Genomic DNA, 25,663 nt, shown 5'->3' on the forward strand with positions numbered 1-25,663 from the left:
GTGTATACAATACAAACACAATTTTCGCAACCAAATGAGAAAAACGTAATATGGGTGCAGTGGAATCAGCGTTTGCAGCTTGTTCGACTTCGGTCGATATTGAGCGTCGCTTTTCAAAAACCATCGTATAATTTATTAACCATTGTCAACACATAATTCGTAATCTAAGTCTATTTTTTTCCACATTTTTCTTCGTCCTTCCCAGCAACGGCCCATTATTTTCATCGTCGTCTTCGTTAGCCGAGTCTTCCCGGGCGCGTTACGATAATCGAATCAAATTATTTCAGTTCAGTTGTGTAAATTATTTTTCAATTTTCTTGAAATTAAGCAACACATGGCACTGCCGCAGCGTGAGAGAGAGAGTGTGTGAGGAGAACGCGGATGAGTGTGTCTGGTATAGTTGATTACCGTGTCAAAATGGATGACTTCATATTGTGCAAAATGAAATGAGCGATCAAAAAGTCGAGCGAAGTATATGTACAACGGAATGATGTGAAGAGAGCGTGAGAGAGTGAGGAAGAAAGAGAGAGAGAGATACAAAAAATGCATGTTCAAAGTGGATGACTCTTTAATAAGATGCGTTCTAGTGCGGATGTGATAAAATTGTCTAGCATCATAATTCGTAATGAAACTGAAAATTGAATATAGTTACGTTTCTGTGGAGAGGCGAACGAAGATAACACGTATATTCGTTATTTTACCCATCACACCAACAATTTGATCCTTTCGTAATTGATTAGCTTATACAACTTAAGAAAAAAAAAACACACACGTACGTCGTTGCTTATTTAAATTAATCAACATCAAGATTGGTATACATGCTCTACGATTAAGTTTTACGGTTTTATTTATTTTTTGATATCTACTAAACACACACAGAGATGCAGATGCAGAGGTTTGAGGCGGACAGTAGGATGGATCGCGATTATTAAGAATTTTCTTCTTTTTTTGTGTTAAATTTCAAATTGCCATTTAATTTTCGTTGTTTTCCTTCCAATTAGCTGACTAATTATTATTATTTTCCAAAGTTCTTTTTTTCTGCAGCCGTTTGCACTAATATGGTACGTAATGGATTAGTCGATAAAGAGCAACGAAAATTGTTTTTGGCGGGAGGGCAAGATAGAGTTAGTTTATTTTTTTTGTTCGAGAGAAAGCGAGGGGAAAGGAAGGTATGTATGTTGTTGTTTGTCTGCTTATTTGTTTGTTAGTAGTAGTAGTTAGTAGTTAGTAGTAGTAGTAGTAGTAGTAGATTCGACATGTATACACCTTGACTAAAAAGGCGTTCGCACACATAACAAAATTGGACACAATAAATGGATCTCACCTTTTTCCTGTTTTCGACGTTTACGCTGATTACAAATTTTTACAGCACAAATAGATAGAATGATTGCAACGATAAAAAATAGTATGCCACCAACAACAGCGGCCATTATAGCTTTATGCTTAACACGTGCCGGTACCGGATATTTTACTTCATCGCTTGATTCGAAACTGCTTTGCGAATGAGCCAGTACACGGAAATAATATGTTCGGCCACCGACTAAACTTTTCACGAAATACTGTGTATCAACTGGACGAATCTGACCCCGGTTTAGTGTTCTCCATTGTGCATCCATACGATACCTGATCGTGTAGTGTTGAATGAGCGATGTACGTTCCAATGGTTCTTGCCATGATATAATAAATCCATTTGGCAACTCAGTTACAGTCACATTACGTGGTTGACCAGGCTTTGGACCTAATAAAATTGGTTGTTGACACCGAATAAAGAAAAAAATATTTGTTGTCGCCACATCGAGCAAGCAACAAAGTGGGAGGAAAAAGAAAAAGAAAAGAAAATTGGATTATTATGATGAAATGTAATAGAAAAATCAAGCAATCTATTCTTAACAGCCTATGAATATACACGGAAAATTACAGTTTGGAAATGTAAGAATAGAGAGAAAGACAGAGAGTACAAAACATCAAAACTTCTACTAACATTTAAATGGTCTATTGTTTAAAATTCAAAGTCAAAATTATACTAAAAACAATTAAAATGCCTAAAATTGCCTTGCCACTCTTCGTTCAGCGCACATTCGTACGTGTGTTATAGGCAGCTTCAGCACATGCAATGCTATTATTTTGTGTGGTTTTGTTTATGCTTTCTTTTGGTTGCTTTCGTTTTGTCATTTTCAATGGGACACCATCACTTTGTTTGTGTATGTGAGTCGAGTTGTGCAATATTGTTTGTATTTCTCGCTTAGATATATTTGGTGTATGTGTGTTTGTATGCAAGTCCACAAATGGATGAAATGAATGAATGGCAACAAACAAACGAAATGTATTTCATGACGCACGACATTTTGGATCTTCAGCTTTTTGGTTGTGTTTTCATCGTAGTGTGGTAATTATTATTGTTGTTATTACATCTGCTCTATCGATGCAATTGTCGAGTTTCAGGGTTAACATACACACAACAATTCAACATACAACAAACAACAATGAATCACTAAAATTCACACAGGAACCAACCCGTTGTTCGGCTCGACCCCGAAAAATCCTTACATTAAACTCCGACGGTGCACAATTCATTTGCAATGAACAAAACAGCACAGTCACTAAAATAATTTCATTTGTTTGTGCGAAATACTTGCCATCGTGCGGTTAATCACATAACAGCAAGCCGAACCAACTATCCAAGCAACCAAAAGCACAGGAGAAAAAAAACAATAGCATTGTCAAGTTTCTCTACCCGGAGATATTCTCTCCCTTTTCTTTTTAATGGATTTACGGTACCGAGTCTACAGGTATATAAATAAACGACAATCGACATAAAAGTCGTATTTTCAACTTTATTAAGCACAAAACTATCACCAAACATCCTCTTGAATTCCAAACACACAAAATGTGCATGCAATCTTACTACACAGATCTTTAAGTGCTATTGAACATGAGATGACATGAGAAGGATGAGCAAGAAAATGAGCAAACGAAAAGAGTAAAACGAGAAACGGAAAACTTTTAAACACGGCAAAGCAAAATAGAAAATCAAAATAAAAGCAAAACATAAAATACCTTTCAATGTGGATGGAAACTGAGTCGAACCAATTGAATTAACTGAATTATAAATGAAATGATTGCTACTGTTCAAATCTGAAAATGAAAGCGTACGCGCCCATTCAAAGGAATGAGCACAAAACGTATGAATTATGTGGCATGTGTATCGGAAAATGAGAAATAATGACCGAATGAACACAAGGATGAATAAGTTATACGCAGATGTTATTAATGTGCAGAAACGATGCGAAAAATGCGTTTGAGAAAATGGAATCTAATTAAAAAGAACGTATTCAAAAGCCGTTTGAACATTGGCCATAGTTTAAGTGAAGCGTGCATAAATTTGCTGGTTTAGATATGAATATTGGAACATGCAAAGCAAAGCTGGTATCATAGCTTAGATTTTGAGCCTTTTTTTCGAACTGATTTCAACCAAATGAAAAATAAAAGAAAGAAAAAAGAGGCTTTATTCTTGTTTTATTCGTCTAAATGGGGGAAAATGGTTTAAACGTTTTGAGATGCCTTTGATATGGGCATCTTATTAAATACACCAACACACAGAAATGGACCGTTTTTTTTTTCGTACAAAAGGGATTTCTTTTTCAATTTTACACATTTATTCAGCAGACACATATACAGAGACACAGAGTAAAAGCTAATTTAGTTTTGGGAATTGATTGAGAGATGGAAGTGCGACTCTTACCAGCTGTATCTGGCATTACTGGGAAATCTCTTATATTTGGAGTAGTTGTCGATACTGGTGACTTCACATTATTTGGTGGCTTCGTTTCTGAATACATTTTATCATTTTATTTAGAATTTCATCATTGTGTCAATTGTGATTTTGATCGTCAGCATTTTATCATCGAAATGCAAAATATATATGCCATGTGACATTATGTAACGGGAAATTTGGAATTTTTGACTAAATGCATTTAACTTACCGAGTGTTCGGATAGTAATCAATTTACTCATCATACCATCGCCGAGTGCATTTTTGCCCACCACTTGGAATTCGTACGTTTTACCGGGTGTTAAATCGTTAATTGTAACGGAAGTGCTGCCAGATGGAGTGACTTGGATGGTTGACCATTCACTGATGCCAGCCTCCCTATACCATAGCGTATAGTCTTGCTTGTAATCGGGACCGCCACTGTAGCCGGGCATCCATGTGATAGTAATTGAATTTTCGGTCGCAATGCCAGATACATTGTAGGGTGCATGCGGTTGTGTGCCTTCGATCACCAACTGTGTGCCCGACACGATGGTTGCCACCTCATTCGATACGACACATTGATAGAAACCAAAATCAGAACGACGCAAATTTTCGATGGTAATATTTCCACCGGATGATTTGACACGATTTCGTTGTAATGGCATTCCATCTGTGCAAAATAGAGTTGACAAAATTTCATTTCGATCGAGAAAATTCGTAATGAAAATAAAGACATACATATTTATTTAGAGTTCATTTTCATTGCGACCATTTAAAATGTGGTGCGAAATTTTAAAGAGAGAGAGAGAGAGAGAGAAAAAGTGTGAAACAAACCTCGACGCAGCCATTGAATATTGGGCCGTTGTGTGCCTTCGGCTTCCTGAGCATCGCAACTCATTTCCACCGATTCGCCAACTTTACGCTGATAGAGCAATTCGGGTTCGATGGTGAACACAGGCGGTTTTCGTACTAACACTTCCATTGCACCCGATGAGCCTTGTGTACCTTGTGCATTGTATGGAGTACATGTGTAACGACCCTGATGATTTTGATTTACTCGCGTGAATAACAACGATCCATTATTCATAATAACAATGTCCTTCGTCTGATATGGCTCCAGTAGCCGTTTGTCTTTTGTCCATGTTACATATTGCAACGGTGGATTTGCTTTGATGTAACACTGAACAACACCGGCTAATCGGAATGGAAGGTATTGAACGGTCGGTGTAAATGTCACTTTTGCTGGATCTACAAATGGGGCGTGTGCGTGCGCATAAAAGTGAAGTGAAAGAGGAAAAGAGAGAAAATTTGCAATTTAAAATGATTTTCTTTCAAATTGCAAAGCTGTGAAAAGTCACAGCATAATAAATTAAACACACATGCACTCAACTTACATTCAACATTTAGATAGGCCGAAGCACTTTGTGGATCACCGATGCCGTTGGACACTTCGCATAAATATTGACCGGAATCGTCAGCGCTGACCGGATTGATGATTAGCGAACCGTCTTTGCGAATGGTGACACGGGTTTCAAGTGAGGCCACCTCGCGTACTGGTGAACCTTCACGAAACCAGCGCACCGTCACATTGCCGGGCATTGCTTTCGCTTCGCATGTAAATATCGCTTTTTCACCTTCTAATTTTGTTTGATTAGTAGGCGGCACCTGTACAAAACAAAGACATCATACACACACACACATTGTGTGTCATTATTTCGATGCAAAACGATTCAAATTGAGCAACAAAGAGAGCGAAAATAAAAAACAATTTATGTGCAACCATGAGAGAAAGAGAAAGAAAATTGATAGAAAAAGGAGGAAATTGTTCTGGATATGATTACAGCACACATTTAATTTGGAATTGATTATGGGATATAATGTGATGCTTTCAAGTGACACACAATACAGAAAAATTAATTAAAACCAACAAATACAGAGGGGGAAAAAACACATAAAATAAATGGAGAATAAACACAAGTGAGAAAAAAACATGAATAAAAACACCAAATGGAATGTCTTATGGGACATGAATTGAATATATGTGAGAGAGACATTCAATTAAAATCATTTCGGTCAAATTAATAATTAAATTGCGAACAAAGAAGAAAACAATATGAAACCTACTGGAATTCACTCTCATGGATGGAATTTAAAATGGCACATGGGCGATTTTATTTAATGTGACATCCCTATAAAAATGTGCCAGAACATGGAAAAAAAAACAAACGAACGAACGAATCGAGGGAATGAATGACCCGAAAGAGGCGAGAGATGTGAAATCAGGCGACAACATGTTGACGATTCAAACAAGTAAACGTTTTTTTATGTACAAGTTGAAATCAATTTTATGTGGAAAAACCATAACAAACACGCCTTCAATTCATTCCGAAAATGCGCGCGAGCTGGCGCGTGAGGGTGCAAACATTCTGTCATTATTATATCGGAATTTGTGTCGCCATTCGATTTTAATTTTCTATAGAAAAATATCGCCATTTTCCCATCAATCAATGAAATGAAATGAAACGGGAAAAAAATACTGGGTGAGAGAGAATATTATTATTATTAAATTCCGTAATTATCCCGACACTGTTGAAATATGTTATGCCATTGAGAGGAACATGCAACAATGTGAAAATAATAGCCGCATTATCGGCATTTTTCATTTGATAATCTTTTACACTGACACCAACGGCGGTACAGACAATTTACAATTTTCATACATTGTTTTCCGATACACATAATGTGCCACTTCCCTTCCTTTTTTCTTTCTCTCTCCCATTTTTACTCTGGTCGATCAAATTGCTAAGCAACCGACGAAAATGTTAATTGAAACCAATTATTATCGACTAATAAGTCCAAGGCTCAATTATTATTCCATGGAAATGTTTACATTTTTAACAAGTCGAAAAATTAGACGAGATTATTTGCATGTTACTTGGATACAGTGCTCGAGTTTCTCGATGATGGCTCTATTTGTGGAGTGCTCGGATTTCAAGTGTTGTCTACATTTTATGGAAGTTCCAGAAACTTGGTTGATGGGAGGCGATTGGATCATTTTTTTCTGTTTCGACTTTGATTGACTTTTTAATTCTGATATCGAAGCTGGAATTTGTTTATAAAATAGCATAAATGAATAAGGTTGCTGTTCGACGCTATGGATTATCCTCGCAATGATTCTCGTAGGGGGGATATGGGCTTTTTATGCCACTCTAACAAGTATTCAAGAGTCCAAAGCCATGAGAGAATTATTTTATGTATTTTTTTTTCTACTGTTTACTTGATTCAATGAAAATTTTCCGTGAAATGTTCAATATTTTGGCATCGAGAAAAAAATGGTTGGTTTTCCCATTGTTTCGCTTGTGTTATATCAACAATGTTAACTTAGACCCCATTCAAGTCAGTATGAATAGTGATTTTTATTGGGCTGATGATTTTTTTTTGCAATAAAAAAAGATGGAATTTTGTTGTTGCTTGCTCAACTTGGGTGAGAGTGTGTGTGTTGTTGTTGGTTTTTTGTTATTATTCGCTGTATTTGTATGATATCGTGCTTGAGTGTGTGTACAATTCTATGAATAAGAATTCTGAATGAATCTATTTATAACAGTGTGTGTGTATTGTTAAAAAAAAAATGATGGACTGAATGAATGCGAATTCATGAGATTTGTTTTGCTGGTTTGTTGTGGTGCCAGTTTGTTCAGATGGATATATATATATATATATATATATATACATATATATATATGAGAAAAAGAACGAGAAGTATACAAGTAGTAAAAATAAAATGGAAGCTTTGTAGCGGGTCAGCGCATAAATTCTGTATTTCTATTTGGAATTAGTTATCCGCGTCCACATCGTCGTTGTCGTTGGTTGTCGTTGTTCCGAAGAAGAGAGAGAGAAAGACAGAGAAAATAAAATGGTCGGAATAAAAACCAGTTGGAGAGCTTGGATTCTCATTGTGCCCTTGGATTTGATTTCCTGAAGTGCAGCATCAAATTGAATTTCATGAATAAATGCAAAACTCACACACACACACATAGACCACCTTTGGCTGGTCATTTTTGCTTTTGTTTGAAGTAACAAGAAAAAAATCGGAATCATTGAACATTCAATTGAATGTGCGGTGTCGATCGACGACGATGCACATCACCACGAATACATAACGAAAAAAAACACAAAGTTCTTTGCAAAATAAAATACAATCGAAATGAAAAACAGAAAAAAAACGGGGTTTGCAAACGAAACGAAAGAGGAAAAATAAAGGGCTGTCCTGTGGGAGTTCCACATCCTGTTCGATGTGTGGAACAGTGAGCAAATGTATGTGATTTCATATCGATTCTTAATTTTCATTTATTTTTTTTTCGCATCGAAATCGAATTCAAAGTAAATTCATTCATGAAATTGCTCTTCATATCGCTCCAGCAGCGCTGCCAGCGAGTGGGAGCGAACAACAACAGCAAGATTGGCTGTATTTAAAAATAAATCGATAGGTTGTAATCCCATTTAAATCGGGTAATAAAATTAATTTGTATGCGTTGGCCCGTTGGCCGAACTCAAATTTTAAATCCGTTTCGAAAAATTTTGATTGAAATCCATTTGCCGGAGTTAACCATGTAGGTTGAGTATCAATGAATGCAATTTTTTTTTGGTTGCTGTCTGGATTTTCTTGAGCTTTTGGAATTTCGTGTATGCGAAACGATTCGTGCTACATCGAAAAAAATGAAACAAAAAACCGTGAAATCAAATGAAAAATAACGAGCGTTTAACGAAGGATACACAACAACAAAGACGAAAAAAAAATACAACGGCCAAATGACGTCACAAATAAACAAAAAGCAGTAAACAAAATGAACGAAAATGGAAAAACGCGTCACACAATTGGTTTGTTAGTTTCATTTCTTTTTTTTTGTGTTTTGGCAATCAGTAAGATAAGAACATAACATTTGAATAGTTAATTGGCTTGGTTTTTGGTTAAGGTTTTGGTTGCTTGTTGTTAATCGGGGGGGAGTGTGTGTACGTTTCATTCTTTGAACGGAACAGAAGAGAAAAAAACATAGACAGACAGACTGTTTTGTTGCAATCAGAAGTAATTGTTTGTTGTTACCATAATCACAGCGCCGCCCGCTATTATAACGCGAGCTGTATGAGAGACTTGCCCCTCACCATTGCGTGCGATACACGTGTAGTCGCCGATGTCTTCGTGACGGATTGTGGAGATACGAAGCTCGGTGCCATCGTTGAAAATACCAACAGTAGAAGATGGATCGACTGGATTAGCATCTTTGTACCTATAGATATGGGAGAATACGAATGAAAAATTATTTTTAAACTTATTCCAAGTGCTTTAATCTTAGTGCAAGTGCACTCGAGTCATGATTTTATAAGAAAGGAAGCTTGTTACGGACCAAAGTATCTCAGGAGTCGGTGTGCCCTCGGCGTTGCAAACCTATAAATTTAACCATATTAATATCGTTATTAACAGAAATATTATATTATCAACATATCGATTTTGTGTAACTATATACAAACCTGAATGATGGAATCACCTAAAACGATGCGCACAACGAAAAAAAAACATAGATATTTTTTTAAATGGTTTCTTTAAATAGGGCAATAAAAAATAATGGGTTTTTTTTCGGCTTGTGTGCGAGACAGACAGAGAAGACTTTCATTTCATGGAAATTAAACGCAATCAAAAAATTGTACGAAATTTATCGTTGAGAGTGAATGAAGCCAAGTTTTGTGCATGTGAAGCTCTTCAACCGTTTCATACAATATTCGGTGTATGTTTTTCTGCTATCATATTCCTGGCGTATATACAATACACCGTGTGTAGTGTATTCCCATTTGATTTGTTGTCGTTTGGTGCGCGCGACAAATCACAGTAAGAGCACAGAGACAGAGGCTGGTTTGAATTATAAATGCGATATTTAAAATCGAGTCGAAGTGACGGCAACGGTGATGGTGGTGGTGGTAGCGGGAGATAGAATGTGCGCAAGCATTCAAATGGCATAATTATTTTGAATGTGTATATTTGCACTGGATGATCGGGAGCGAATGGTGTGCTGTACCTAGTGAGAATATCATGTGATGACAATATTTCATGTTCAATTGTTTGCTGCCAAAATGAACCTAGTTAAACGATAAAGTACATATCCACGCATTGCGCCCGCTCGCTCACTCGCGTTCACACACAGTCACAGTAGAAGTACGAATCCGTTTTAATTTCGATGTTCACACAATTCAACGCTATATGAATTGAAGTAACAGATGAAGCGACACACCAAACGGAAGCGACAAAATACCACTAAAAAACTAATCAAACGAGAGTGGGACGTGCTTTTGCAACCATATCATCAGATACATATGTATATACCTGATGGCAATATATATTCGAAGAGAGAGAGAGAGAGAGAGAGAGAGAGAGAGAGAGATGCAGCATCGGCATCGAACTGACTTGATGATGGCTTGGGAAAAAGTTTTCAAATTAACTAAAATCAACTTGAAAATTGAAATTAAAACGAAACCAAGAGAAGAGAAAAAGAGAGAGAGAGAGAGAGAAAGAGAGAGAGAGTGAGGGAGCGAAAGAGACACACACATTTTGCAATCGTGCAAGAGTAATTATTTTTGATGAGACGCGTGAGGGATGACACAATTTTATGCAAAGGACAATCAACAAACGTATATTAGTTCTAATTGTGGAGAGATGCAAACGAACGACAACCGAAAGGATTGTGTGTTGTGTGTACGCTGTTGTGTGTCGTATTTGCCGTTTTTTATGAGCAAAGAGAGAGAGAGAGAGAGAGATTGGGAGAGCTTTTACATTCGTTGTTTTGCTTTTAATAAATCCATTATACATAGATATGGAAAAGGCAAACAGTAATAACGATTCAGTGTGCTCTCATTTGCATGGCTGTTGTCGTTTCTCTTTTTTTTTCAGTCCACGCTGTGTGTGCCGACAGCAATATGATTGTCGCTGTTAAAGCCTGAGTGTGTGTCTATTACGATTGGTGTAACGATTGTGAGATTGCCATGGCATAAGTCGCTATCTCTTGCTCCCTGTGTATGTTGCAAAACACTGAAATGAAGAGCACATATATACGAAACACACAATTTTAAAATTGACTTAATTGGAATGTGTCATCGACTGCTATCATCTCATAACTGTTGCGGTTCTCTCATGCGAAAACATCCATTCACAAACACACACACACACACACACGTCCTTTTCCACTGAATCCGAACTAAAAATGAAGAGATAAACGGAGGAAAATGGGAATCGAGAGAATGGGAATCGGTCGTGTATAAAATATAACGATGTTCGAGTTGGAAAATTCCAACTAGCTTTCTATTTGACACTTTTAATGCGACGGATTCCAAGCTTCATCTAGTCGATATCTCTTCTTTGCGCGTATAATAAACACACACTCTTGGCTGAATGTTAAGTTTCATACAGTTGGTGTTAGCGTGCAAAAAAAGAATCCTCATCGAACTTCGAACAGCACATACTCTAAGTTCAGCGAAAATAATTGTATGCGCCAAGCCGAATTGTGTAAGTGTGATGCAGAGTCAATAAAATGTGAAAATTCCGATTCGCAACGAAATAACTTCTGCCGAGAGTTCAACATTTAAGCCAACACATATTTCCCATTCATTCGAACAAGCGAGCATTAGATCACACACATACGATGTGTATGTATCTTCTCACCGAGCGATGTTCGGCTGTTTCGACTTTTCCACCCCCATCGTTTCAATTCCATTTGATTGGTGTGTTTTCAGTTGAATGCGAAAAGTAAGACAACTGTGCGGCGGCGGCGGCAACAACACACAAAATAAATTGTTTTCAAGCCCAAAATTCGAGACAAAATCTCTCCCACGGTGAGGCACGGTGCATCCGAAAACTTTCTATTAGACATATTTTACGCTGAACGAAGCACATTGTAAACGTTTTAATTGTACTACAAGGCATTCGTATACACTTTTCGCGCTTCATATTTCCCACATTGACAGCAGAATTGGTGGGGTGCTGGCAGTGGTGGTAACAGCCAACAATTTTCGATTTTCTACCGTCGCGCATATTTTTTTCGCGTTTATACATATCAAACATTCAAGTCTCTTTCAATTTTGAACAAGTATACTCACTAAATGATTTGCCCGAAGGTAGAAAAGTCGAGACACAAAGTCGGTACAAGTATGAATAATACACACATCTATTTCGCTTCGGAATGGCTTGAAATGTTGTCTTCTTCGGCTTTGCGTTCTTTTTTTTCTCGCAAAGAAGGATATACACGTATATATAGGAATGACATTTTTGCGCTTGTAATGTACTCGTAGTTTCCATTACCAACCACACTCTATTTAACTTTCACATTGGTGGTGCCTGTGACTTTTCCCTCACTTGAAATTTATTCCGCACAGCATGCTCACAATCAAATCTCATCAAAAAACGACTCACTCGCTCTCTATCGCTTTCTTTCACTCTTGCTTCTATTCTTCGCATCGCAACATCTCAACATCGTACATGTATATTCTTTTAATGTTGGCTGAGCTTAGGCTCAGTTTGCCTTTGCCATACTTTTTTTTAACGTTACACACGTCTATTATTTATTTATATATCATTTTAGTTATAACATCATGTTTGTTATAACATATAATTTATGTAAAAGCACACTCATCTAGCGAGCAGAAAATCGAGTGAAACGTCACTTGAATTCGAAATATCGTTTTCTTACACTAGAACAATTTCAAAACATCCATTCAGTTGAAGGTATTTTCTTATGCTTCGAATGAGTTCATGCAAATTTTCCATCCAGGAGGAGAAAAAACCATCAAAATTGTTGGCAGATTGGTTATTAATTTCAAATAACTGCTGAGTTGATTTAGCAAAATAGCAATTCGAATAATAATTAAGCGTGTCGAAAGAGGCTTAGAATCCGTATAATATGCGCCAAAAATTCCAATGTGTAAATTAATGTTGCAGTTGGAACATTTTTGTGAAGCCAACGTCTCCGACCGCAAGGTAGGTATTTGAACAACGCCGAAATTGTAGCAATGATGGAGTGAGTATGTGTGTATGTGTGAGCAAAAAAGGAGGCAGAGAGTAAGAGAGAAAATGATCGAGTCAGAGATATGGTGAGAAAGGAGTGGAATGAGGCGAGGGAGTGAGTACGGAAAAAAAGCTGCCGTTCTAATTTCGCAAATAAACTCTATTATGCGCTTTCAATGCCGAATTCACTCACTTAAACAGTGCCATTAAAAAAAAAATTAAGTATAGCGTAACGAACGTCATTACGGGGTATAAATTGAACTCCTAAATACACATTGCAAAATGAAAGGAAAACATTGGCTTTGCCAGTCATAAAAAGGGTCAAATAATTCGTTTTTTTTTCTCGAAAATAATGGCAATTGAGTTAGACAAACGCTAAGAAAAGGAACGCTCACACGAAAAAGAATGGGCGTGAGAGAAGGAGAAAAAACAGGCCCATACACACACATACACCGAACAACTGCCAAATGGTATATGGTTTGCAACCATAAAATCCACGTAAAAAACAACAAATCACCCATTTTTTCTCATTACCAAGATAAATTGTTGTGATATTCATTATCCAGCGCGCGTACACAGCACACATTCGAAACGGTAAAATCGTTAGCCAGTGTTGTGTGCTTGTTTACTCAGTGCGCTCTCACTCACTCTCTCTCTCTCTCACTCTCTCTCTCTCTCTCTCTCTCTCTCTCTCTCTCTCTCTATCTCTCGCTTTGTATGTTTGTGTGCTATGTGTCATGGCTGACGGCTACAATGGTAATGGTGTGAGTCGTCCAGCAACGATTATAATCACCTCGACCGTTTAGAAAGTATAAATTGGCGTTAACATTAATGCGACTTAATGAAAAATCGGTAAACGATGATAAAATATATGTTGTTTTTGTTTACCGATGTTGATGATGGCGTATAGCGTGTTGTAGGTCCAAAGGAATAAAAAGGATAATTAATTCGTAATGGGAGTAGATTCGCGAAAGTAACGCACGTATAAATTACGCATTCAAAACGCCCGAAGACAGGAAAATAATTTTCGGTGGTGATGGCGGTGGCCAAAATTGATCGACCAAGATCAATATTTATAGGCTTGATTAGCAAACGATATTTCTAAGCAATAATCTCATTCTGTCTCTTCCGATGAAATAATTTAACGGATAAGAAAAGTTGGAGATAATTTGAGCCGAGCTTTTGAACAATTCGATAATAACTGATGGAAAAAAAGACGAACTTACCTAAATTTACATAAACTATATCTTCTGGAGTAACACTAAAACGTGGCGGTGCATGAACATCCAAATGGAACCATGAACCGTTTTTATGCTGATTGGGCGATCGATTCAGGAATACCACTTTACATTCGTACCATCCTTGATCACTTTCGCGAATATTGGTCAAATTGAGGGAGGCTGCACCGAACGGTGAGTCGGGTGATACGCGCGATACACGTCCTTCGTAACCTTCTCCGCTATGGGTTGGATAATTTTCGTACCAAATATATATCGGTATTTCTTGGCCCTGTGCATGTGTGTTATTCGATTAGGCGAGATGATGGCAGCAACAGCAGTTAGAATCCATGGCACCAAGACATGTATCCGATAATTGGATACGTTCAGAGATTTATGTTACAGACGCGCGCAAATATGGTATACACACGGCAACAGCATCATCATTTAGCGATGCGAACGAAAAAAAAAAAGAATACAAATCCCAAAGTTAGTATCAATTATTAATTTTTATGTTCTATGTGTTTATATGTTTTTTTTGTTGATGTTGTTCTTCATTCAACTTAACTGAAAATAAGATTCTATGTACAAAAGTGGTTACTGTTTTACCCGAGAAAAAAATACTTATTACCTAAAACCTTGACTTAATCGAATCATGAGTTTCAGCGGGACAGATATATATATATATATAAAAAGAAAGAAAGAAAAACACAGAGATTCTCTACATAGCATCGAAAATTACATATACAACATGAAAATCATTAGAAAACTTTTTCGAATACTGAAAAGAAAAACTTTTTATCGTTGCTATTGGCACATTTGCTTCTATTTATATCTGAATTTGGTAAACGAAAAAAAAAACATGGAAAGAATGTGGATTCAACGATCCACACGATAGAATTTATTCAGTTTGGCAAAAAGATGCGATTGCAACATGTTCATGTTCCATGAATGTGGCCACGAAATATATGCCGATGACTAGAACGTTGAGACTTCAGCACTGGGGCTCTCAAAAAATCTCTATAACATATTTATTAACGACAAGCTTGTACTTTTTTTACACATCAATGCCACTTGAACACATCCACTTGGAATGAATGAATCAAATGCCTTTTCCATCGTCAATATATGAAAAAGTTTTTCTTTTCATGCACACACACACACATATACACACAAAATCGCTACAAAATACAAAAATCAAACAAATAAAAATTTCAAAACAACATCTAGCTATTAGAGAACATTAATTGACATAATTTCCGGTTTTTGTTTTCATATTAAGAGAGAAAGAGGCCAGAAAAAAGTACGAGCTCGCTGCTCGCAGCATACTTTATTCTATTGCTCCTATAGACTAGCAGTGAGCGAGGAAAGCAATGAATTGCACGCAACTGGTAATTGCTTAGAATTTCAGAGCGACAAAGAGAGAAACAAGAGGGATGGGGCGAATAAATCCTGCTGCAACTGTTTGTACACACTTGAGGAGGATGAGAAAAAAAAATTAAAAATCAACAAACATTGTATGCTCAGCCGACAATTGGCGGATAAGCGTAATGAAACATTTTATTTACCAAGTGGAGCGAGAAAAAAAGTATCGCATGCAATTTCAAGGGAAAACACATCGAGGAAAATGGAAACTGTGTGGTTTTTTGGGGTTTATTTCATTCCACGTTGGAGAGAAAAAAGTTCAATGCGGAAGGTGTGTTTTTTTTCCTGGGCGAAAAAAGGAAAGATTGACATAATCATGGGCAAATGTTTTTTTTCTCGTAGTTTCAACAGTTTTTATATCTCAAAGCCAAGCTTGAGGCAGTCAAATCAAAATGTATAGAGTGCGCGTTCGCTCGAACTCTTCGGCCTGAAAACGTCGAATAGATTGCAGTCGCGCGTTGAGCCATGCATCGAAAGTAACAAAAAGTGAACCGTCGTTGAAACAAACCGTCGAATTCTTTTTTCCTGAAAATAAAATTACCATCAAAAATGCATGTTTGCGTTAGCCATTGTGTTAGAGGTACACATGTTTTGGTTTTGATCTACTTTAATAAACATGATATGTCACTCATTGGTTTTTTGTTTGCATTCAGCTGTCTTTTTTCGACGGCATATTACGCGTCCATCTAAAAATGTCGGTATGTAATCATCATTTTGATGTTGGTTATTTACTTCAAAATATATAGGATCAGTTTGTTTCGACTATTCGCGCTTATACTCGCGAAGTGTATTTAGTTTGTTTGGTTGGTTTGGTTTCATTCGGTTTTATTCACAAGAGCCACTCGGATTGATTAATTAAAAAAGTTACCCTATAAACAAGCTCTGGCACACCGATCGCACGCACGCGGTTGCGAACAAGCGAAAAAAAATTGCAAAAGAAATTCGAAGTCGAAGCGAAATTCCATGTGCGTCATTTCGTTGTGGCTTTGATATTGGAATATGAAATGCGAACATGTTCAAATTTGGACAATCAAATATGAAGTTGCAATAAACTCATATGATTTGCTGCCATCATCGCTCGGGAGAAAAAATCAACCAATCCAACATATAGAAAACTGGTATATTCACGTGTAAGCGTAACTTCACCATAAATGAGCCAGATTCTCCTAGTAACAATGCGAAACATTTGCCACCGAGAAACACTCATACGTTGAATGTACAAAAACACATGTACAATGTACATCGAATGAGATATACAGACATTTTTTTTTGTTTGGGGCTGCTAATTAAGTTTTACTTTTGTTCTAGTTACTTGTTCTTTCCCATTTCTAAATGAGTGATTACGCGCACCACTTGCGTATTATTTGAATGCAAATCCATCAGAAATACGATGGCATGGCGGTAGCTCTGAGACAAAGAAGATAACAAATTTATGTTGACAATAAGTGTTTACCGCGCGATATAAGCCTTGAATCAAGGAATTATTCCGACTTTGTGAATGACATGATCCCTTCTCGCGGGCGAATATTGAGTGGCATTTGTGTGTGTGTGCTTTGCGCAGCCTACACAACGGCAGGCCTCATTGAAATAGGTTCATGTAGCCAATTTCAGGTTATTTGTCGAAATCCTACTTAAAACGCACACATCCAACATACACCAGCAACGCCGACGAAGTGAAACGGAGAAAAAATGTCACCATTGAACATAGTTTTTATGAGGTTTATTCAGAGTAAGAGGGAGAAAGAGAGAAAGCACAGGAAAATCCGTGCTCAAAAAGCCATAAAACCATTCAAATAGAGAGGCGTTTAGATCCGATTGTGTGCGAAATAAATTTTGCACCGAGAGCCTTGCGTTTTGTATGTCAGCCATCCAATTCCAATTCAAAAGCATCACACTTTTGTCTTCGCTCTTGTCTTGTTTCGGATAAAATCAATATTACATCTCGTGTTCCTTTCATTTTTCGCCATTATCTACGCCTATTACTTTCACGCAATAATGAATAAATCCATCTAAGTTGTCATGTCCCGAAACACACCAAATAATATGAGTTAATGCATGAACAGCTTGTGGTCGATTGCGAAAATTGCTTCCAACACCTCCATTCAAATTAAATTTTCGCCATTGGAGCGAAACTCATTGCCACAAAGTGGAACAATAGCACGTTGCCAAAGTCTGAACGCGCAGTGCTCGCCACACTCCGGAAACCGTGAAAATACTTTAATTTCACTTGCGAAAAGCATTCCCACCTGCCGTGGAACAAACATAAATGACGCACGCTCGGGTGTGTGTATGGGTGTTTTCAAAGTTGTTCCGTTCGCATTTTGCCTGGTTCATTTTTTGGGTGTTTGCGTACATTTAATTTGGTTTTGTGAAGCGCTTCCCGATGAAATTCATCAAAACCGTAAACTAACTCAGCCAAAACTATTGCAATCAACATCACCCTCAAAGCACAGCACAGCACCAGCAGTAACATACTCTCGCTGCACATAGAGATAGATATCGATGTATTTATGGCAAAAGTTTTGTTGATTGACCACACAAGAGGAAGATAAATGAGAAATTCCAAGCCAAATGGCCAAGATATCGACGACAACGACACTAAAATTGGTTGCTCACGAAGCGAATAAGCGATTTTTATCTTTACAACAATTCCCGAACCCCTCCCAAAAATAATTCAGTGTATGTAGGAGAGAGAAAACAGACACCGAGCGCGCAGCGAGGGAATGAGTTTTCACAGAGAAATTGAGGAAGTTCAGTTTTGTGTGCTCGGCTAACAAAAGTTCAGTATTGGATTTCTGCATAATTTAATGTGATTTAGATGTTTTGCGGTCGATGTGACCGAATAGTTTTTGGCCGAAGTGAAAACCAAACTGCATATTTCAACTATTTTCCAACAATAACGGAAAAACGGCTCTGCATCTCTCGTTCTCTCTCTGTGTGTGTGTCTGTCTCGATCACACTCTAAACTAAATTACCTTAGGCTATGATTTCGATTGGACCAAACAATTTCCATTTTGTTGTACATTCAAAGCTCGAATGCAGCTTTACGATTGCTCATGAAAAGAGCAAGGGGAAAAAGTTTTTGCTACCAAAATAATCGTACAACCGGATAAGCCGTGCTTGGTACATTTTTACTTAAGTTGCCATTTGTTCGGATATATATGTACGTTGGACGTGTTTGAGCGGAAAACGAGCATTTTCTTATAATCACAGAATATTGATCAATGACAATTTCCCCAAGTAAATCCCAATATTTTTGACAGCGAAAAATTACTTTTGCTTCGTTGTGCTCTCCCGTCTCCCTATAGTTGACACGTGCCGATATTTTTACTCATTAAACTTTCATCTATGCTTGTGCTTCGTTCACGACCTATGGCTCTCTAAACTAGTGATTTTAAGTTTAGCATTTTCCCGGTGCCATTTCGGTGAATAGGATATAATTCGCACACGACGGCCACAGATTTTTGCTACGGCATTTTTGTCCGCAGTGCCGAGAAAAACAACCATGTATTGACCATAATCAGCAAAAAAGTGCAAAAATGAGGTCAACTATGTTAGAATTATCGAGCACATGTACGAAATGAGCTCTATAATTTGGTAGTTCTCTTTTTTGTTTACATTTCTTTATTTCTCTCGCTCTCTCTCTTTCTCTTCCTGTGCGCCTTGTTTTGTACGACGACGGCAGGGTTTCATTTGCATTTGGATGATTTCACGTGATTTGGGTGTGGTAGCAGCAAAAGACCAAGGCGCGCGCGAACGGCAAACCACACTGATGCTCTTCAGAAAACGTGTACCTGTGAGTGTGCCTTGCACACACTGCGAATAAAACTGAGTCTGTGTGTGTTTACTTTTTGGCACCGTGCACTGCAGACATTGAGACGGCCCGGGTGTTATTAATTAAAAAGCAAGACGAAATAATTTATAAATGGCAAATAAAAACTCGGAACCACAGACAATTACCACATTCACATCCTTCACTCCACAATACAATGTTCAACGTGAATTGTGTCACCGTGTTTCTGTTTTATTTCATCCTATTTTTTAACATATCCATTTGATGCCGCGTGTGCTGTGTGCACTGCATGGCATTCAATAGTTTTTGGTGCTGAGTGCTGCTACCAACAACAATAAATAACTATAGTAAACACCTGTGTGTGTGTGTGTGTGTGTGTGTGTGTGCTTATGTATATATTTGTAGCGCAAAGATGAAAACAATAACGAAAACCGTAGAAAAATAGCCTTTTTATATATGTACAGGGATTTGATTTATGATGATAATATTATCCACAGGCGGGAGCCGAACAACAACAACCGTTTTCATAGTGTGTAAACGCATGAAGTTGTGTTGCTGTGGTGAGCTCTCTTATTCGCTCACGTTTTTTTTTCTCGCTCACTCTCTCGCCCTTCTTCCCTTTCTCTCTTCGAATCACACGCGCGATACTCTTTTTCATTATGAAAGAAGAAAAAACTGTTTTTTTTTCTTTTTATAGTTTCCCGATGAAAATAATTTGAAATTGGGTTTGCACACATGCTGACATCGCAATTGTGATGTGTGCTTTACTATTCGATTTATTCGCACAACTATTCCATAGTTAATTGAAAATTCCGTTTATTTTGTTCATCTGAATAAAAGACACGTTCCCGACGGAGTATGGGGTATCATTAGAAATTAGAATGTTGCGAGTTTTGACTTTTCGAGGGTGGCCGCATGTTGCTAGGCAAAAGCTATCGCAGAACAGAAACAAAACGACAATGAAATGGTTGCCGTTGATGTTGTTTTTGTTTTTTTTCTTCTCTCGCTTGATAGAAACATCCAATCTCAAACAGAGCATGTCAACACTCGAAGTACACATTATGAATTGTGTACCGAAAATTATTGTCTGAAAAAAAAATGCGCCAGCCAAAATAAACGTATGTTCTTTTTTGCACTCACACATACAACTTCGCACACAGCACACATATAAAAACGCATTAGTAGCGAAATAAAAAAAAAACAAACGAACGAACGAGACCGAGGAAACATAACAGTGGCAGCACACAGAAAAAATAAGAATAAAATGGCTGCTACTGCGTGGTGCTTGTTTTTGCAGTATGTGTGTTTTTTGTTTCGCTGTTGTTGTTGTTGTTGTTCTTGTGTGCTGTGTGTGTTTTTTTATGATTCTTCGTGCGTCATCATCGTAACAAAATGGAATTTTTGTATCCCAAACGTATCGTAAAAGCATCTCTCGCGCTCGTATCCATGATGAATTATATTTATGGGTAAACAAATGGGTACGAATGTTCACTGTTTACAGCCACTAGGACACAATCGTTTTGCATGTTGTTGTTCACCGTCATCGTTCCAGCGAGATGAGGCTGGAAAGAAGTGAGCGTCCCGCTCCACTGCAAAATTCAGCCTCGGCTAACGAATAAAAAAAATAACAACAACAACAACATCGCGCGACCCCACTGAGTCATGGCTAAATACGTGTACACAATACGAAAATGCTTCAATGAAAATGTTTAATGTTTGCATCGCGAAAAAAGCGCTCGGCAGCAATAGCGACAGCGGCAGCAGTAGTAGAAGAAGAAGAATGGAAGTCGAACAAAGTGAGGAGAAACAAAACTGGCTAACGCCACCAAATGCTGGAAATGTGAGAGCGAGCGAGCGAGCGAGCAAGCGGAAGAGAGAAGGAATGGAGAACAGACACCTATTCTGACGTAAAATGTTCCCCAAATCCAATTTGCATCCACGTCTACATAAGTAATTAGCAAAAGTAAGCGGTACTATGAATTTTACCATTATTTGATGCGCACGCGAACGAGCGAGCGGGCGAACAAATGAACAAACGACGTGAAATCCAGCTACACATAGTTTAATTTGGGTCGATGTTGGAATCCAATGTAAAACAAACACAAACACACACACAATCTAGCTCGCTCTTGCTCGCTTGCCCGAAATTACGGCCATCGACGGCGGCACAAAACATACGCACAAACACGAGAATAGATGAATGTTAGATTTGAACATATGGATAATTTAATATATGCGTGTCACAAGAGGACCATCAACTGATTATGTGTTTTTGCATGGATTCACGCGTGCGACATAAAATTACAGATTGCGGACGAGAAGCTCAACCACCAGTGTTCTCGACGTGTACTCACACACAAAGCATTTGCAGCATCTCGCTGAGAAGACAGCGACGGATTGAGAAAGAGAGAAAAAGGGGGAGCTTAGAAAATGTCGCGTTTTCAAATACCATTTGATTGTACAAAAACAACAGTCCAACGTTTTATGCGTTAATTAGGGCTTGAAAACGCGACTGCTGTCGCCTATTTTTACGTGTTCAATATAAAAATACGTGATTGCCGATTTGGCCATAGGTTTCAGACACCACACCGAATGAACTGTAGACGGCAGTGCCATTTTGCGTCGATTTTATCGGTCGAACGACCAACAGCATCACCATTGCGAATAATGGCCGGTAATGAAATGTCGCATTTTGATTAACACGCACACAACACCAAACTTAGGACTGGATCTATTTGTGTTGCAAAGGATAATCACCCTTTTTATTCCGTTAGACAAATGACGCACGGCTTTAGTAGCTTGGAAAATGGTAAAATTCCATTATGTTTTCAAAAAAAATTTCATCAATTTTTCTTTATTTTCCCATAATTTTCTACTATCGCCACATTTCAGAGCAGAAAAAGTGTTCAAGCAATGTAATCAAAATGCCTTGCAAAACACAGATACCGCATATTTATCAAGAAATTTCACTTCACCTGCTGATTAATTCAGACAGAAAAACAGAGCTATTCTCTTAAGTCAACACACACACACACGTATGGTGGTGATTATCCGATGGGATATTTCAATGCAGAAATATGTAATTGAGTTAGCAAATTGAGCAGTAATCACAATCAAGTGTTATCGTGTATCAGCGCTTATCTAAGCCATAAATTATATGGCCAAACAAGAGCACTGCATTTCCCTATATATGCATTTGACCATATTCTTATTGTGTTCCGGCTTCTTCTTTTTTTTCGGATAGGGCGCTTAATGAATCCGGGACACACGTACCGAGAGTGTGTATGCGATATTGAGTGTGATGGAATGTTTTGCATGCATTTTACAATGCTTTATTCACTTGAATAGTGAACACCGACACACACACACACACACACACACATATTTTCAAGCCCCGTAAATATTGCGACATGTATTTGACATGGTTGGTTGTTAACGGGCAGGTATAACAACATACCTGTCAACGTTGCTGAAGTGGCGATCAGAAAGAGAGATGTTGTTGTACGTTAGTTTCAAAACGGGCTGGTTATTTTTTTCTTCTTTATTCTGACTGAACTGGCGCTTAGTAGAACGGTAAATACTTGTCATGGCTATGCCATTGATGGGAAGGATCAAAAGAAGCATACACTGTGCGATACATTGTTATCGTATGCCTTTTATTCATCATCCTTTTTCACAACGGGCAACATTCAGTAAGCTACTCGACTTTCAAAGAGCGAACGAGTTCTGACATTAACCAGTGGAGAGTGAATGAGAAGGTGAGGAGCGCTCCGAATATGTGTACGACGACAACAACACGATATTCATTTGTTTGTATTGTGTTTCCAATATTATGCACATGATTCTCCACTAAAATGATAATGGTTCGGCGTAAGTGCGCAAAATGGATTGAAAATCTGAAATGAATATGACGAAACTTATTTTGTGAGAATATATACAGAAATGTTCGGGCCACTCGATTGCTGCACACGTATTCTCTCTCTTCATTTCTCTTCTTTTTCTTGCTCGTATGCACAAAAGCATAACGCTACAACTTGCTTTCCGGTTCACAATTTTCTCCGTACCATGAATATATGTATGCATATCCAAGTGTATCTTTGTTGTTGTTGTTGTTGTTATTCCTTTTTCACTCACTTAACCATTGCAAAACAACTCCACTTCGTTAGTCTCTATTTTATGAAGTTTTAAACAATTTCCGGTAATGTTTTTTTGGAAAATTACAATAACAAGCATATGATTTCATCAGTGACGTATGTGCAAAAAGCGGAGCCAGCAACGGCAGTAACGACGACAACGACGACAGCAGCAGCAAAAGAGTCGACCGTATCATAAATTCCAAACTATACAGTTAATTTGTACAAGCATATCAAAAATCAAAAATGCTACCCTCTCGAAAAAAAAACCAAGGCCCCACATCGGAACCTAAACCAACAAACACATGCATCGTATACTTCATACCCGTCCATACAAATTGACGCAGATATTTCTCTAATGGATGATGTTTTATTTACGGTTTGTTGATTTATGCATTTACCAACCGGACAAGATGCTGAATATTTTTCGTTACAGCCGCATCTTTTCAGTACCAGTGCCAGTGCCAGTGCCAGTGCATGTGGAGTCGGTTTTGTATTTCAGGCTGAAGCCATTGGATATTTCGGTTTGGTCATTTTATGGAAACTACCTCGAGCTAACAGTGGCGCCGAAGGTAGATATTACGTAACCACAATGATATTCGTCGGTAAGAAAAAAGGAGGCTCTTCGACGACACACATACACATTTTGATGAAAATCTGTCAAAAGGTTTTCGGACGCTTTCAAATAAATAAGCACTTCATTTTTGAGTATCTGATACATGTAGATGCGATTTAGGCACCGAAATGTGAAGGCAACAAAAGTGCCACTTGAATTCAAACCATCAATTTGTCGTTGAGTATCGAAGCGATTCAGCTCTCAACCGATTCAGAGTTACACAAATGTGTTAGCCCTAACTAGGTAAGGACCAAAGAAGATGTGGTGAAAAACCACCCACATTTAACATCAACTCTGCGATACACGCATGCATTCGCAACCAATTCACATTCACATTGCAAAAAGTTTGCTGTTACTAAAGCGATGCACCACAAACTCACACACACATCGAATATCGCCACTTTTCAAATGCTCAATGGACTTTTCGAATATGCAAACAATTATGATTGCGTTACAAGCTTCCCAAAAAAAAGAAAATCTGAGCGAATGAGAGAATGGCTGTTACGGCAAATGCATCCGCCTGCTTGAAATATATATATGCATTAGTGACATCGGGAACGTTTTTTTTTCATCAAATCGCATTAAAAACTTTTCATGGAAACAAAAAGGTAAATGCACAACTACTTTGTACTTGAACTGGAGCAAACACACACACACACACACACACATACACACACACACAGGACGCAGAACGAACCAAAAAACGGATCGTTCCAGTAAATGGAATTACAATTTCATAGCGTAGCGCATGTGTGTTGTTCTCGACTTTGTACCCACTGCTCGAACTGCACATATTGCAAAAGTTTTTTGGAAAAACAAAAATATGTATTTTTTCACTCGCCCAGCGCACTCGCCATCGTTTCTTTTGATGGATGAGAGAACAGCAAATCGTAAACTTTTCGCTCTTCACGTTTAACGTGTTGTTGCTGTTGTCGTTTTTTTTTTCTCTGTGTGTGTATTTGTTTGTGGATCTCGGTTTTCATGGAAAAACAAAATACTACACTGTTTCAAAAAGAGAGAGCGAGAGGGATAGAAAGAGCGAGCGGGAAAAAATCGTAGCGTAAATATTTCAACCAAGTTTCGAATGTTTGGTTTCACGTGGATTATTATTACAGTTATAAAATTGGCGTGAAGTTTAAGGAGTTTATATGTCAAGAGAGAGAGAGAGAGAGAGAGAGAGAGAGAGAGAGAGAGAGAGAAGACGCTTGCAATACACTCTTTTTTCCAAAGTGGATCCTCTTAAAATTCATCCAGGCTATTTATGCAATATGCAATCCGTTTGCATTTGCGAAAATTCCCTATTTACGTGCACATAATTTCGAAATAATTTCGTCGCCATCAGCAGTGTGCGCGCGAGCGAGCGAGCAAGCAAGCAAAAGCAAATGACGGCAATATTCAATTTCCACCGCTTTCTGCATCGCAGTTGTAAAACTGCATTCCATCATTTGGGCTGGTGTAATGGCAAAGTCCGAGGATCATTTACAGAAAAACCACTCTGCTTCGCCAGCATCAACACCGTTAACACATTGCTGACAAAGCCAAAAGCGAGTGAGTGTAAAAGACTGAGAGAAAATGTAAGAAAAACGGCCCGAAATTTTCGACACAACGACAACGACGATGGCAGCGACGACGACGACGACAAAAAAAACTCAAAAGAACTATTTACAGGAATGAAATATAGA

The 25,663-nt window shown here is 38.0% G+C and overlaps 1 protein-coding gene across 7 annotated transcripts in view; it reads right to left on the bottom strand.

Annotated features, from left to right (window-relative positions):
* Window positions 1–25,663, bottom strand: part of LOC129566879 (protein turtle) — a 197,789-nt gene that overhangs the window by 13,667 nt on the left and 158,459 nt on the right. For 6 of the 7 annotated variants that reach the window (XR_008687798.1, XR_008687797.1, XM_055443231.1 and 3 more), the window contains exons 4-12: window positions 14,024–14,306; window positions 9,281–9,297; window positions 9,157–9,197; window positions 8,856–9,039; window positions 5,149–5,419; window positions 4,589–5,002; window positions 3,984–4,424; window positions 3,743–3,829; window positions 1,325–1,738 (exon numbers count right to left, since the gene is read on the bottom strand). Coding sequence is in view for 5 of the 7 variants with exons in the window: in XM_055443231.1 (XP_055299206.1) it covers window positions 1,325–1,738; window positions 3,743–3,829; window positions 3,984–4,424; window positions 4,589–5,002; window positions 5,149–5,419; window positions 8,856–9,039; window positions 9,157–9,197; window positions 9,281–9,297; window positions 14,024–14,306 (2,152 nt within the window). In the remaining 2 variants the exon portion in view is untranslated. Of the gene's footprint in view, window positions 1–1,324; window positions 1,739–3,742; window positions 3,830–3,983; window positions 4,425–4,588; window positions 5,003–5,148; window positions 5,420–8,855; window positions 9,040–9,156; window positions 9,198–9,280; window positions 9,298–14,023; window positions 14,307–25,663 lie in introns of those variants that run through there. The other variant, XM_055443233.1, reaches the window with a different exon arrangement.

Source organism: Sitodiplosis mosellana, unplaced genomic scaffold, assembly GCF_009176505.1.
Source record: "Sitodiplosis mosellana isolate CC-2019 unplaced genomic scaffold, AAFC_SMos_1.0 Smas_scaffold_5, whole genome shotgun sequence".
Taxonomy (NCBI): domain Eukaryota; kingdom Metazoa; phylum Arthropoda; class Insecta; order Diptera; family Cecidomyiidae; genus Sitodiplosis; species Sitodiplosis mosellana.